Raw genomic sequence first — 17,519 nt, forward strand, 5'->3', positions numbered from 1 at the left:
AATTTATTGTAAGTTATTGGGTATGTAATTATCAAATTATTTAACCTTTGGTTGTTTGTATGACGAATCCTTTTCTTATGTTCCCGTTCTTTTTCGGTCTATCTTGTTTAGTATTTTTGGTTGTGATTTTAAATTTGCTATATGTGACAGGTGGGTTGTTATATATTTAAATAGGTCATGACGAAAGTTTTTTGAAAAATTCGTATTTTATTTAATTATTATTTAAAGTAGAGTTAGAGTCGTTTTAAATTAATATTACACTGAACGATAATGACAAACCCGAATTAATCCTATTTAAAACTACGGTAATTGCAAGGTTCTAGATTATATAAATAGCTAAGAAATTCAAGGACTAAGTTAATAACTGTGATCAATTAATAAGAGAGTTCTAGAGGAGAGACTTTGTTCGATTTAAACACATAATTCAATCGACCTATGGCCAATAGAATCGAAAGTAATAATTCAGAAAAACACAAATGAATTAAACGAAGAATTCCGATAACAATATCAAAAGATCCTAAACATGGTTTTCGGTGTCACTACGTCGACCATCTAGATGAGGGATTACGAAAATAATCCATCTCATTAAGAATCTAAAAAGGAGAAGAAGTAGAAAAAAAGTGGAGGTCGCGTTCTCCGTCTCCGGATTGATGCAATCTTCGTCTCTTGTTTTCCAAATTTCCTTACTCGTTCTTCCTATCTTTTCTCGCTTGTAGCCACCTTCTTTTATGCGTAGAAAACCCTTGATAAAAGATGTCTAATCTCTACGCTAATATCCACTTTTAAACTAAGAGTCCACACTTCCAAAATACCCCATCCAAGTAGGTCGCGACGCCACGAAGCTGCGCAGGTGCGCCTAGAGCGCTGATTCGTGTCTAAATTTTTGCAGGGCGCCTGCCAAGTGACGCTGGAGCGCCAGGGTGGCGTGGGGGTGCCACAATTCTGCACGGGTCGCGTCTTCAGCTTTTTTTTTTTTTTTTCTCTCATTTCACTTTCCACCACCATTTCGGTTCTTTTATGCTCCATATGTGCCATAACACTTCCTCATTGCCTCGTCTTCTACAAACGATACAAAACGCATAATACCACTCAAGAAAAAGCACAAATCCAAGTTAAATGCAAGAAACATAAGTGCAATAAATTGCACTTATCACGAACACCAGAACTTTTGGATGCAATGAGAAAAATTAAAAATTCAATTAGAATCACATTTAAATTAGATTTGAATTTCAAGAAAAAACAAACGACAATAGAATCACAACTTAGTTATAAGAGTCTCCCGAAAATTTATTATTTTATTAATTTATCGAAATTATTGATTTAATAAACTGACCCAAGTCAAAAATATTATTTTAGAGATGTTATTAATTTAACTAATATTAATTTAGAAAGGTATTCTGTATTTATGTTTCAATATATATACAATAAAAATTGCATGATATATTATAAACTTTTCATCAACAAAATTTTGAGGATGTCCAGTTCAAATTCATATGGAAATAAAAAATCATGTTAAAATCATGCCATATTAGATTCAAGATGAACACACGGGAATACTCAAAAGAGATCACTGGGTTCAAATTAACTCGCTGGCACTACTAATTAATATATACGCAACCCTGCACTTCGAATTAGGGGTGGGATCGGGTCGGGACCCGTCCCATAACCCCTTATCTGATTCTCGTCCCGATAAGAATTGAGATTTTTTTTCTCCCGATCCTGCACCCGAGATGTGTCGGGACCCGAATGTTCGTGATCCCGTCGGGTCGGGAGAGGGTAATCAAGAACAATATTTTTTAAAAAAAAATTCTATGAATTTTATTTTTAAAAAATTTTTATGAAAAAACTCAAAGAATTTCTTGGTACATTACAAATAAATTTAAATTTTTTTGTATGTAACCATTAAAAACTAAAACATCTTCTCAGTACATTACAAATGAACTAAAACAACTACTTGATTAATACAATAAAAACATATAATTATTCATAATAATAAAAAAAACAAAATAAAAATTTATAACTCAATGTTAATATTAAAAAAGATAAATATAAATATTAAAAAATAATTATATGGTAGATAATTATAAAAGATTAATATTAAAACAGAAAATTATAAAAAAAATTCTATTTTTTAATTAAAAAATATTATTAATATATTCGGGTCGGGTCAGGTCGGAAATCCCGTCGGGTAGAGATGCCTATCCCGATCTCGATCCCAAAATTGATCGGGTCGGGACACTCGGGTCAGAAAAAGTTCGGGACGAAAAAAATTCGGGACGAAAACGAGTTGGAAATCGGGAAGGGTCGAAAATTTTCTGAATTTCGCCAGCCTTAAGAGGAACACTAAATTAAAAAGATATTTGTGCAATAATATGTAACAAAATGATGGATGAGAGATTGAGAAACGTGGGAAGAAATGGAGAGATTGGGAAAGTTTTTCATGTAAAATTATCATTTTTCCCTTTTTGATAAAAAAAAATAGAAAAAACAACCAATGATATATTAGTCCACTCACATTAATGACCAAAATCAATTTTACTATGAGATTCACCTATTATTAAATAGTAAATTTATGAAAAAACTCAAAGAATTTCTTAGTACATTACAAATAAATTAAAATTACTTTGTATATAACCATTAAAAACTAAAACATCTTTTTAGTACATTACAAATGAAATAAAACAACTACTTGATTAATACAATAAAAACATATAATTATTCATAATAATAAAAAAACAAAATAAAAATTTATAACTCAATGTTAATATTAAAAAATATAAATATAAATATTAAAAAATAATTATATGGTAGATAATTATAAAAGATAAATATTAAAACAAAAAATTATAAAAAAAATCTATTTTTTTAATTAAAAAATATTATTAATATATCTGGGTCGGGTTGGAAATCCCATCGGGTAGAGTTGGTTATCCCGATCCCGAAAAATCCCGACCAATCGGGTTGGGAAAAGTTCGGGACGAAAAAAATTCGAGACGTGAACGGGTTGAGAATCGGAAAGGGTCGGGAATTTTCTGAATTTTGCCAGTCCTAGTTTGAATTACAAGCACCAAATAAATAGCTGAACAAAAATTCGAAACTTCCCTACAAACCAAATATATATATGTATTCAGTCACCGAACCACATTAGCCAATAAGCTGCTAGCCGATGGTGAGCTCTGTTCACTCGGCCAAGGATCCTGCACAGAAACTGGTGAACAATCCTCCACATGTTCTGCTGTTCTCGAGGGAACTATCAACCTACTGCTTTTCACCCCGGATTTCTTGAATGCCATTATTTTCAATGATTTCTCACTCCCATGATACGGTGACGAACAAGAAGAGGCAACGGACGATCCCGGGTATGTGGTCTCGTCCAACTGTGCCCAACCACTGCGCTGAATCTGTTCCAACTCCTCTGCCACTTCCATCATCGACGGTCTCATGTCCCGATGAAAAGAAAGACATCGAAAAGCCAGTTCTCCCATCTTGTGTATCGATGAGAGTGTCCAAGCATCTCGGTTTGGCTCCAGGTATGGGTCGATTATCTCATCAACACGACCTTTCCCGATCCTGTCGATTGCAAGTGCAGCCAAATTAATGTCGCTGTGAGGTCGAGAGAAGTCTACTACCTTCATTGCTGAGATTATCTCGACAAGAACGACACCAAAGCTGTAGACGTCGCTTTTGTCTGAAAGATGGAAGTTCTGATGATACTGAGGATCCACATAGCCAGGAGTCCCTTGTGGAGCTGTTGAAATGTGGGAATCGTCTGTCATTCCAAATCTTGAAAGACCAAAGTCAGCTACTTTGGAGTTGAAATTCAAATCTAATAATATGTTACTCGACTTGATGTCCCTGTGATATATTGGAGGGTTCATGGCCGAGTGAAGATAAGAAATGGCACGAGCCGTTTCAGCAGCAATGGTGAGCCGAGTCGTCCACGGGAGAACTGCACCTCTCTCTCGTTGCAGATGCTCGGAAAGGGTACCATTTGGCATGAACTCGTAAACAAGAATATGTTCACCATTCTCAATGCAACATCCTAGGAGACGGACTAAATTTGGATGGCTAACATAGGATAGAAGTTTGATTTCATTCATCACTTGTTCGACACTATCATGATCTCGACTTCTTAATTTCTTGATCGCTACCCACTCATCATTGTGGAGTTTTCCTGCGTAAACAGTTCCATAGGCGCCTGTCCCAAGCTGTTGATTTTCGGAAAAGCCATTTGTGGCTCTTTCGATTTCCTTGTAAGGATATAATGGCACACTGGAGTTGCCTGCTGCTTCAGAAATTAAACGCCTTGCAGTTAAAATGCTCTTCAGAGAGGCGGAACGTTTCTTTATGCAGAGGAAGACGAGAGCCGAAATGACCACCGAAGAGCCTCCAACAAGAATCCCTACCAGTAAACCATAGAATTAATTACTCAAAGATTTGGCCAAGGAATTCGATCGGATATTGGGGGCCATGATCGGTTAAAAATACTGAATTCAAACATGGAATTATGGCTCGGTATCTTTTTTAAGACATACAGGAAACTGGTGCAATCATAACAAGGTTGAGAAGTATATACCTCCTAAAAGAATACCCACTTTCCTTTTTCCACGGCTCCATGAAGAACTCATGTTGACAGGATCTGGTATTTGAAAATCAACAGTTAGGAAGACGAAAACTAACTCAAAGTCAGGGGTGGGAAATAATATCGAAATACCGAAAACCGTATATATCCTATAAAAAAAAAACCGTATATTTCGAAAATTTCGGGACGGTATCACTTTACGGTATCCGTATACGTTTTTGAAAATATACCAAAATACCGAACAACATTCATATTTTTTTTAAAATTAATTAATATACATATAATTAAATATTAATTAAGTCGATATAGACAGTATAGACGGTATAAATTTATGGTGAAAAGCAAGAGTTTTTTTAAATAATGTCGTATAGACGGTATTATAGCGATATCGTACTGTACCGTCTATTTTTCGGTAAGAACGGTATTGAATTTATGTTATACCGAAATGTCGGTACGGTATCGGTATCAGTTTTTTAGGTACCAAAATTTTCGGTACGATATGCGGTATTCTTTGAAAAGGTCGGTATACCATATCGAACTAGCCCTACTCAAAGTACACATTTAATTATGTTTATATTTATAAATAAATAAATTACAAATATGTGCTCCATCTCATGCATGTCTGGATTGAATAGTAGAATCAGTACAAAAGTCAAGGTCCTTGATTCTTCTTCCATTTTTTATTTTATTTACATACTGATTTATGATTCATTCAGAATCATGAGAAGGGTAGCGTTTTGTAGAGTTTTTTTTTTATTTAAAATGATTTTTTTAGAAATTATTTTGAAGTTGACAAGTTAAAGTAAAGAATGCTTGGAAATAGAAGTTTAAAACTAATACAAGCTAAAATTTTTAAATGTGTGAATAATAATTACTTAATTTTTAGTTAACTGACAACAATATCCTTACATTGTATAAAAGTGATCTATTTTAGTTAACTAAAATATGATACTCACACCATCAACGATGTGTTTATATAATTATTATTACATTATGAAGATTGTCAAATTTTATTTTTTTTATAACATGAATCCTTGAAAAAATTATATAAAATTAATAAATATAAAAAAATAAAAAAATTTGTATAAATGCACAAAAATATGCATAAAAAATTTGGGAAACGCAAATTATATAAAAATATAAAATATTATTTAAGAAATAAATGCTTATACTTAAATATGATTTGAAAGAATTAAGAATAATTATGTAATTTGATAAATATTTGAAGGATATAAATGTCAACTTAATTTTGAACACCAGATAAAAAAATCAAAAGCAAACAAAAAAAAAAATCACATTCTTGATTTTTGCTTCTAGCTTTTTTTTTTTTTTTGAGTAAAAGTTACAGAAGCTGAAACTGAAGTTATCATTCACAAACACTCAAAAACATTTTTATATAATCTACGAAGTACTTTCTAAAGGCTTTCCAAAACACACGATATTCTTATTCTCCTAATGGCTTTCCAAACCACTACCTTATTCTTATTCTTAATTAATAAATAATGCATCATTCGAAAACACTACCTTATTCTTATCTTAACTAGCGATAAAAGCACACACAGTTGCATATGTCATATAATATATAAAATTTTATAAGTTTTTATGGTAATTTAAAATTAATTATTGAAAAGATGATATAAATTTAATATGCTAATATAATCAATTTGATATTTGAGATATATACATGTGAAATTAATTATAAAACAAACATTATACAATTTGGTTGAAGAAAAGGTGGAAAAGGAGTGAGAAAAAAATGTTAAGAAAAAAGTGGACAAAGAAGGGTTGAATTGGAAAATGATTTTTGGTGTCATGACATACAAAAAATTAGTTACTATAAGATACTCAACTTATATATAATATATATAATATAATATATCATAGATTAATAGATTAATAAATAATGCATCATTCTTCCAAACCATTTTTTCCCATCATTTGCTCTTTAATATAACTACTACCCACCGCCCACGCATGTTCTACGTAGAAAAATACTATAAAATTCAAAGAAAGGAAGCTGCAGATCAAGTTTCAATGTTTAGCGTTTAACGATTCAAAGGCTAACATAGACGATATGACATGACCCAATACCAAGTCCACGATTGATGATGAAAATCCAACTACCCCTCCAATCCGATTAAAATATATATGAGAGTTCGTAAATTAATTAATTAAATTAAAACAAGGTAAAAGTTATAGTTTGAAAAAAAATAAGGGGAAAGGAATCTAAATCCTCCTTCCCAAAACTCAAAACTATATTTAATGATATCTGAGACCAGGTATGTCCAATTTACAGCACTAAGTATGTATCATTTGACAAATCAAAGCTAAAACCATTCCCATTTCCACGAGTCACTGTGTTAAAGTCAACACGTATTAATTAATTAATTTCCCAAAAAAAAAACAACAGAAATTGAAGTGATTGGACAAACCTTTCCGACAACCTTGACCGTGGGCGAAACCATCTCCGGCGTAGCCGTGGTTACACTGACAGCGGAACCCTTTGCTCACCCCTCCTTGTATGATCCCCGTGCAATTGGCGTTTGGGTCACAATTACAATCCCCAACAACCCACCAACCCAACTCAGCCGTCTGAAACTCCAGAGTCACGGCGGTGCTCCCTCTCAAGCCGCCGGGATTCCCATCCGTGTCCACCACGATCGAGGAATGTAAGAATCTGCAGTTCCTACTCAACACCTTTTCATAATCCAGAAACTCTGTTTCGTCATCAATATCCTGCGAATAACATGTTGCGTTGAAATTGCATTCCTGCCCACCTATTTCTGACCTAATCAATCTACTTGGAATCACGCAATCGTTCACTCTGGAACTGCAATTTTTCAGCAGAAGGCCGTTTCGCCACGTGGGCGCGTAGTTTTCGCCGAAGAGCCCTTCCAGTTCTTCAATCGGACGATCACATCTCGCCGGAAAACTTATCAGGATGTGATCGGCCGTCCAATTCTGGACCAAAAAGTTGCCGATGGTGATGTTCCCCGAGTTTCGATTGCAATTTAACTTGATTTCACAACCATCGGAGAACCCGAATGGATAATGCGCGGCTTGATTTTCGCAAAACCGATTACATGCCCTTGTGCCGTTACTCTGAGCAAAAGACGGCAGGATGAAAACAGATAATAACAAACAAACAATTCTTTGGTAAAAATGAAAAATCATGTTGAGCGAAAGGGATCATTCATTCATCGTCTCTTCCAATGCTTTCTATTTCTTCAAGATTTTGGAAATTTCAAGAATTAGATGCAAAGATACAGAGGATGATGAAGAGGAAGTTTGGGGCAAGTGTACATATTCGCCCAAGTATTCCAGGAAGTTTCCCGGCCTCATTTTCCCCCTACGGATATATATTAGCATAGCAAAGACTCGTTCAACATGTGTGACTGATTGGTTTTTAAAATCATTTTTCCTTGAAATATTTCCATTATCATTTTATTTTTAATCATATTTTATTTATTTAAACGATAGTAATATACCATAAGAATGATAATTTACTAGGTAAACTTGAAATTTATTTTAACCAACATAAAATATAATATAAATACGAAATGGTGAATTGGATTTATGTTGTTAATTCTCTAAATACATTTTAAATCTATAAATTTGATTTTTTTTCATCCAAATACAACTTAGACCATGTTAATTTACTCTCTTTCAAATTGAAATATATATTTTTTTGAATGTAAATCTAACCAAATACATGAAGTGGTTGCTTTTTTAAACCTCTCTCCTTAAGTAATCTAGCGTACCATAAAAAATATGGATACATAATAATATTTAAAATTAAAATGGGATTATATATAGTTTTTATGATTGGATTTCAACGATTTGGAGAGTATATTACATTTGAGATCACAATCATTTCACAAAGTGGGTTGTTGTTCATATGCTTAGTACTTGTACTTATTCTAACAAGATATACATCTACCCTTAATAATACCAACATCCTTGTTATTTTTTTAAAAAAGTATATTTTACTGATTATTCTTCAACGTAATTTTTTTATTGTTATTATTTATATCTCGGGAAAGGTCCGGATCATCCTTGAACTCAGGGGCAGAGCTATGATATTAGGTCAGTGTAAGCGACAACATGCAACAAAAAATATAATATTTTCTAATCATAAAACATCACAAATTAATAATTCTAGACTTCTAGTGTCAAAAAAATAATTATGGATTAAGTATAATACATTATGCATCAAACAAAATTCCAAATTGTTAAGTCACTAAATGTTGGAAATTCAAAGCAGGAAGCATATACACTAACTGTATTTATTCAAAGCAATTGTTTTTTAGTAACACACTAAGCATTAATTATAGACTAATTATATTTCGTAACAAGTGTATTTATTTAAATTTACAATTTTGATATTCAAAGCAGGAAGCATATACATAAATCCCATGTTCGATTATTAATTTATTATTAATGTTGGAGAAGAAAAATCATTTAATCAATTCAAGGCCTCAAGGAAAATCAAGAAAATCATCGAGTGACTCAAGGGAATTATTGCATCCAATTCTATAATTTAATCTAGTTCCAACTTCTAAACAAGAGTTTCAATTTGAAACCTAATTAATATCTCATGAATTCATGGCAAATAAAATTGGCTACATATATTTTTACATACCTAAATAGAAAGCACGATCTAAAATATTGAAAGCAAAAAAGTGATAGGCGTAGGACTGGCCGAATTGCATCCATATTCGAAGAAACAAATATGATAATTCAGATAAGCCAGAGTGTGCGGCGAAGTTTTCATCTCGCCATCCCGATTCCGCAGTAGAAGATAGATTTCAAAATTAAAAGCCTAATTCCCACATGCTGCTAATTAAAAGAAAATTGGTCTAGATCTGTGTAAGTGTGGGTTGGGCTTCAAATTTTTTTTAAAAAAATGGGCTATAAATTCTGGACCTATATGCATATACTTTTTTTTTTGGGCCTAGTGTGGGCAGCTGCCCACACTGGGCCAGGGCAAGCTCTGCCCCTGCTTGAACTTGGAGGGGAGATAACGTAACCAGGTAGACAAAACGGGACCACTCGGGTAAGGTGGACAACTCTAGAGAGAAGCCCGAAAAGCCAGGGATTAAGGGTTCTGACTGGGTCCGGGAGGAAGCGCCCTGGGAGCCAGGGCCCAGAAGAACTCGGACATCTCGAAATCTCGGAAAGTAGTCTTTCTTGGTTGGAGAGTATATGTTTTTGTGAATGAATGAGTTTATTGATCACAAGAGTAAGTTTATATACAACAGTATTGAGATCCTATCAAGATTAGATAAGCCTAAATAAACTCCTAATATAAACATAGATATACAAGGATAAAATCCAATTAAATCACTAGGAATATTTGTACAAATAATAGCTAGCAGGCTCCCTCAAGATGGAGGTTCTGGAGAAACATCAATCTTGAAAATTAAGCTGCGAAGGCTGGTGCCGGATAACGGCTTGGTAAGCGCATCAACAAGTTGATCAGCAGAAGAAACATGAGAGATGTGTAACTTGTTACTGTAGTAACCCGTATCCAGAATTAATGATTAATGGATAATTAATCAAGTGATCATGTTAGATTAAGTAAATCATGATTAAGGAAGCTTCAGATGAGTCTACGGACTGCAGAAATGGACCCAGAATGATCAGAAATAGCCCGGAGGGTCGGGTAGAACGGACGCAACGTTCGTAGATCGTTCGCAACGTTCTGGTCAGATGATGTCATCCGTGACGTCAGCAAGATGACGTCATTTCTTACAAACTGATGGGACATCGGACGCAACGAAGTGAGAACGGATGCAACGATCAGGATCGGATGCAACATTCTGCGTCTATAAATATAGGGTCGAGGGGTGTCATTCCTTGCTCATTCCTCTCTTCTATCTCTCTTTTCTTAGCCCTTTCTAGTTAGATCTAGGGAGTTCTAGGTGTCCTATTGGGAATCCGGAAGTAGCGGAGAGATCCCGACGTCGTAGCGGAGCTGTGCCTAAGTTTTGGAAAAGTCGCCATCAGCGGGTTGACGACGAACGAAGGTAAAACTTTTGCTTCCTAAAAATATTTAGGAGTATGCAATAGCTTAGTTAAGGCTTTTAGAGCTTAAATAATGATGCATGGATATTAGCATTGTAGAGCTGATGATAGGCTTGAAACCTAGAGTGGAACTGCTAGGACTTCTTTTAGTGAGGTACGTAAGTACTGACTGAGATTGTCAGCGGGTATGCATGCTTATATGTTGCATTTATGTGTTATGTTTTGAATGTTATTGCATGGGTTATTATGCGGCATGTGCATATCATATTGTGCCTGTAAATCTATTGAGATGAGCCAGTGTAGGGCCGCTCAGCCCCGTTTGGACGGTTTGATGTTGAGTGCCCCGCGACCGACGGGTAGGCCGGCACTGGCATCTAGGGGACATGGTGATGCGAATCTTGGATGCATGAAAAACAAACACGATTATAAACGAATCGTACCCTCAATTCAATAGCAAAACGATTCTTTAATGATGTCCCAATCTTTTGAACAAGTAAGTTTCGGATATCTACCTTTAATTTACAACGAAACTAGCAACAGATAATCACGAGAAGAAAACAATCAACAGTTCAATTGGACCTTCAAAGGAACATGTCTTTGACAACCCAAGTGAAAAATCAATTGACTAACGCCACAAAGTTTATGAAACTTTGATAAGTTTGATTTGATAAAAACAAAGCAAAGCTTTGGCAAAATTCTAGAAAGAATTTTAAGAATTGATAAAAATCAATAAACTGAATAATTCTTAATTGTTGTTCTCAATAATGAACGTATATGTTGTATTTATAATACAACTACAAAATAATAAATGATATCGCAGAAATATATCTAAATATATCAAAGATATCTGATAAGTGCATTTTGTGCACTTAATTTGTATATGGTTTTACTTGACTTTTGGAATTTATTGGTAGATATTGCGTGAAATTGTTGTTGTTTTTGTGTTTGTAGAAAGTTATGGACTTCGATGTGTTCAAGTGGAAATAAGCTTAAAAGATGGAAGTTTACAAGGAAATTCAAGAGTTGGAAAAGAGAAGAAAATGGCTGAGTTCGAAGTTAAGGGGCGCCCGCCCTATTCATAGGCGCGCCCGCGCTGTTATTGAAGAACCCAAGAAGAAATCTCGAGCTTAAGGCGCGCCCGCACTGATGAAGAAATTTTGAAGTTTGTTTTGCGAATTGGAGGTGCGCCCGCTCCACTACAGGCGCGCCCGCGCCGCTCCTGCATATGGTGAAATTTTTTTTCGAGCTAAAGGCGTGCCCGCCCCTTTTTCAGCGCGCCCGATCCGTTCCTGTGCCGTAATGGGTGCTAATTTTTCGAACTGAAGGCACGCCCGCTCCTCTACATTGCGCGCCCGCCCCGCCCCTGCACTCAATAAATTTAACCTACCGAAATAAAGGCGCGCCCGCTCCTCTACATTGACCGCCCGCCCCGCTCTCTTTTTTCTTCCATATATCCGATTCCTTTTCTTTCCTTTCCCCAATTTTTTTTCCTAATCCTTCTTCCACCTTCTTCCTCACGATTCTTTCCCCTCTTCTACTGTTATCATCGGATCTTCTATCTCATACTCTCCAACCTACACAATCTAATTTCTTTCATCATCATCTCATTGAAGCGGGAAGGTCGTATCAACATTATCAAGGGCACAACTCGATCCATATTTCGGAGGAGTCTACAACGGGGAAACTTTTGATTATCTACTTTTCTCGGACTCATTTGGAGTAAGTTTTTTCTTTTTGGTGATTATAAAAGTGATTTGGGTGGTGAGTATTCCGAACTTCTATATCTTGCGATTCGTGGGTATTGACGTTTTTGTGCGGATAATCATTCTTTGGAGTTTGGATTCTGTTGGATTGTCGTGAAGCGGTTTGTTGTTGTGTGTGGATTGTGGATTAGATTTAAGTTTGGGGGAGTTGTGATTGTGGCAAATTGGTTAATTGTTGCGTGATTTGTGGTGCATACTAAGTGTTTGATTCATGGCACCAAAGAAGAAACAAAAATCTATTGCATCATCTTCTCATGCTAATCCGGAGCCTGAGCCGCAGCGTTTCTGGAATGAGAGTGCCGAACAGCATTATCAAAATTGTCTAGGCAAAACGATATTACCGGAGCGTGTGTTTGATACGACATCGGGATTTGGGAACGATGAGTTTTTGAGTACAATTGGTAGGGCTGTGGCTGGGCGTCAATGGTTAAATTTTGTTAAGCCACCTCAGGATGCAGTCGTCCCAGTTGTTCGTGAATTTTATGCGAACTGGAAAGTAAAGCACATGCAGTTGAAAGTGCTTGTCCGAGGCCAGCTGGTGCCTTTTGATGGCCACCCTATTAACACCCTGTACAGCCTCCCGCCAGTATTTCACGATGAGTATGCGGAGTACCGAGCGAATGAAGTGGATTACGCGGCGATTCTGAGCCGTATTTGTGTTCCGGGCGCAGAATGGCGCATGGGCCGTGATCATCAGCCTTCCAAATTGAAGAAGACCGAGCTAATTCCTGATGCTAAGCTGTGGTATAACTTTGTGTGTGCTCGCCTGAAACCGACTGACCATGAGCATGAGGTGACACGAGAACGAGCGATTCTTGTTTATTGTATTTTGGAGGGCAAAGCAATCGACTTGGGATAGATCTGTCAAGCAACAATTCAGGGTGTGGTGGCCGGTAAGACGACTGGCGGGTTTGCATTACCCGCACTTATCACTGATCTTTGTGAAGCGGCTGGAGTTGAGTGGGGCCAGAATGAAGAATTGATGAAAGCTACTGCCCCTATTGCTTGTTATAATCCTTTTCGTCTGATACCGGCTTCTGAGCACCAAACTCGCGCTGAGAGGCGAGATTTTAATGAGCGAGCAGCTGCACGAAGCGGCCCTGCACCCCGACCTCAAGCACCCCCTGTTACGCCCGATCGTGTTGCTCTTCTGGAGGATGAATTGAGAGCGCACCGTCAAGAGTTTCGGACATTTTAGCAGACTACTGGTGTCTTTATGGACTACATGATGGATTTTACAGATGCTTTGCGACATTAGTTTCCACAGGCTGCTAGTTCGACTCATCCATTTCCTCTGTATCCACAGTGGCCGCCCACTTTTGGCCCTTTAGGTCTGTCCCATGATGATGCCGCTGATGATGGCGACGACCACTTACGGTCTTCGTTTGTGGTACATGTCCTTTATGCTTTCTTGTTTTTATTCTTTGAGGACAATGAATGTACTAAGTTTGGGGGAGTTGTGTCATTTCTGACTTTTGTTGTTTTTGTTTTTTGTTTTTGTTTAGTTGCTTTTGCTTTTGTTTTGTTTTTGTTTTCTTAGTTGGTGTTTAGAAGTCGTGTTGTGTTGGTTTGTGGCTGAATCTGAGAAATTCATGTAATTGTGGTTTTTGGGTAATGATGTTGAGAAATCATGAATGAAATGGATTGATGGCCAATGATGTTAAATTTTTGTTCTGTAACTGAAATCCATGACTATCTGCCTAGCTGACAAATTTTTTGAATAAACGGAACCAAGTGAACAATTGAACTCCTATATATTCTGTGATTTTGCTTGAATCTGAATCTTGAGACAGACAAACATAAAAATGATTGAGGCATTGTTTGGATTTTTTGGGCCTTGAATTTTATTGAATCAATTTATCCTTATTTGCCCATTTGAGCTTACACGCATATTAGTACTTAGAGGTACGAGAATTCTGAAACTTGTTGTGAAAATCATCGTTTACTTCTGATGATTATTCCTTTCTGCACTGATTGAGATTTGTATGATTTAATTGTGGATTGAGACTTGTCTAGAACTAGTTCGGACACCCCTTGAGTCGAAATACGGGCAAAACTGTGATTAGGAATGATTTAGGCAATTTTTTTGAATTCGTTTGAGCCTTTCAAGCTACCCATTAATACATGTATCCCTAGTACCTTATTTGAGCCGTATTGAAAATCGAATGACATGCGTGTAAACGTGTGATAAACCCCAATTCGTCATTATTTCAAAGTCCTACATTGACTACCTGAATAGCCTATACACTATTTCCTACCTTTAAGGGAGTACTTTGAATGCTAAATTATTATATACTTCTATTTTTTACTTGTGAAAAATGGAATGGTGTGGTGGATGAATGGAAATGAGGAAGGTAGTAGAAAAGAAAAAGAGTTGAAAAAGTTGTGGTAGAAAAAGTTGTGAAAAAATTGAAAAATCAATGAAGTGAAATAAGTGTGAAGTTGTGAATGAAAAGGAGTTGAAATTAGAGTTTGAACATAAATGTGAATTACTCCTTATTTGAATTCTTTTCCTTCATTTGTAGCCATGATCCAGGCCTTGCATTATAAGCTTATTAAGTCCTATTGACCGAGTCACAGTTGCCCAATATACTAGTGGAGAGGGGTTGCGAGAATTTAGCTTATGGACTGTTGATTGAAACTTTAATGATTATGGATTCTTGATCGAAACACGCACACACTACGTTCTTTGAATTAAACCAATTGAGTGTGGTTGTGATGATATATCCTTGAATTTGATCCTGTTCTACCATGAAAGTCCTCATGATTTGTGAATGTTTGAATTGAGTTAAGAGAAGAGTATTTTGAAACGTGAGTTGCGGAGTTTATGAGTTTATGAGGTTGAATTATTTTTTTGGCTAACGTATTTTTCAAGTGTTAGTAGGAGAGATATGATTGGATTTAAATTGTTTTGGAATTTCAAACTAAGGTCATTGATCCAGAGTAATTCTTTATGGTTGTTGTTCTTGCATTTGAGTGGAGTTTGTGTTAGTTTTGTTCGAGACGAACAAAAGTTCAAATTTGGAGGAATTTGATAAGTGCATTTTGTGCACTTAATTTGTATATGGTTTTACTTGACTTTTGAAATTTATTGGTAGATATTGCGTGAAATTGTTGTTGTTTTTGTGTTTGTAGGAAGTTTGGACTTCGAGGTGTTCAAGTGAAAATAAGCTTAAAAGATGGAAGTTTACAAGGAAATTCAAGAGTTGAAAAAGAGAAGAAAAAGGTTGAGTTCGAAGTTAAGGGGCGCCCGCCCTATTCATAGGCGCGCCCGCGCTGTTATTGAAGAACCCAAGAAGAAATCTCGAGCTTAAGGCACGCCCGCGCCGACACTACGTGCGCCCGCGCTGATGAAGAAATTCTGAAGTTTGTTTTGCGAATTGGAGGCGCGCCCGCGCCGTCGTCTGTATGGAAAATTAGAGTCCGATTGTTTATGGAAACTTTGGGGTTTTCTTGGGTTTATTTTGGACGATTGTTAGGTCATATAAAAGGGATATTTTTTTGAGTCATTAAGGGATCTATCAGCCGCCAATACACACAATATTCTAGAGAGCACTTTTGTGAGTTTTTGGAGTTGAAGAATTGAAGATTGCTTGGAACGAAGACGAAGACTTTTCGACCGGACATGGAAGAAAGACTACGGCTTTGTTTTTTATTTTTATTTTTCTTTTGATTGTTGAAATTATGTTTGAAATATTAAAAATGATTTGGTTTTTATTGAATTCGAGCATGAACTAAACTTTTCTAGTCTAGAGGTTGACGTAGCTTGGTTGAGACATATTCATGAATATTTGATTTTAATAAATTGAATTTCTATAGATTAATTGTGTTTCTAGAATTGAATGTCTTCTTAATTTAATGGCCATAAATTGAGTTGTTATATTTACTTAGAATCATTGCTCGGGAGAGGGGATTTTGAGTAGGATCAATAGGAATTACACTGTTAATTGTTTATATAGCTCGGGAGAGATATAGCTTTAATAAAACCTTTAAGGAACATAATTTTACACATATCACTACATCTAGATTTTTAATAGGGATATTGAAATCGAACTGTAGTTGATACACTCTATTTGTTGCTCGGGAGAGGGGAATAGAATAATCTAAGTGTTCTTGGTTATTAATCGAAGAAAATTCATAAAATAGATTAGTTAGGATTGAATATTGTCGAGACCAAGTGAAATCAAAACCTCTGGACTATTTTTCTCTGATTGATAATTCCTCGAAATTTGTGTGTGTGAGCTTGATAATTCCTCATTATTTATTTTATTTCTTCTGCAAAATTCTCGAAGTTTGATTTTCTAGATAAAATTAAGACTATTTTAATTACAAGTATTGAATATTTTCATTTTACTCCCTGTGGGATCGACACTCTCTCTTTCACTATACTAAAACTTGACACTCGTACGCTTGCGAGTAAATTTTCACAACAATATCTCATAAAAATTTTCCAGTAAACTTAAAAGACTCAAAATATCACAATATATCAAAAATATATAAAAAAATCACGCACACACACAAACATGCCAAAGTGTGTGAGAGAGAGCATCGGCGCGGGCCGCTTGAGTTACACATCCTCTATCTTCAAAAAATTCCAGAGCAGCGCAGGCGCGCGTGGTGTTCGCAATGAGCGCGCGACACCTTTGAGCCAAGAAATTTAATTTCTTATTTTCTTCAATATTTTCATTACTTTCTTGATCCTTTTCGAATTCAATATCACCATAACACCCTTCAAAATGATCTTCAAGCATTTCAACTTGATTTCCATGAATTCCAAACCCTTTAACTTTCGATTGTAAATCACGGAGAAAATCTTGAAAAAATATGAATCTTGGAGCGCCTCCTAAATTCATATTAGACTCTCCTTCTTCAAAAAGATTTGCCCTCAAATCTTGCCCCTTGTCTAAAAAAACCAAGCAAAAATTAGAAAATTAAAAATTAATTTCCACATGCACTAGTAAACCTTGCTCACTCAAAATCATATCAAGACTCACGAAATTTTTCATGCACAAATTAAACATCTCAACATCATTAGCATGCAAAAACATGATTAAAATTCTATTTAGCAAGACAAACACTAAATTCCTCCCTTCTTAGACCTAGTTAATGAAACGAACCAAACTCGAAGGAATTTTTTTTAAGAATAT

At 35.7% G+C, this 17,519-nt stretch overlaps 1 protein-coding gene across 1 annotated transcript; it reads right to left on the minus strand.

The window, feature by feature from the left end:
* Window positions 1-3,004: 3,004 nt before the first annotated feature.
* Window positions 3,005-7,927, minus strand: LOC140887199 (wall-associated receptor kinase-like 14). Its single transcript, XM_073294293.1, has 3 exons — window positions 7,015-7,927; window positions 4,577-4,639; window positions 3,005-4,402 (listed from the first exon to the last, which is right to left on the minus strand). Exons 1-3 carry the CDS (start codon window positions 7,754-7,756, stop codon window positions 3,132-3,134), a joined length of 2,076 nt encoding a protein of 691 aa, XP_073150394.1. The 5' UTR covers window positions 7,757-7,927; the 3' UTR covers window positions 3,005-3,131.
* Between the last annotated feature and the right edge of the window lie 9,592 nt (window positions 7,928-17,519).

The sequence above is a fragment of the Henckelia pumila genome, chromosome 3 (assembly GCF_033568475.1).
Source record: "Henckelia pumila isolate YLH828 chromosome 3, ASM3356847v2, whole genome shotgun sequence".
Taxonomy (NCBI): Eukaryota; Viridiplantae; Streptophyta; class Magnoliopsida; order Lamiales; family Gesneriaceae; genus Henckelia; species Henckelia pumila.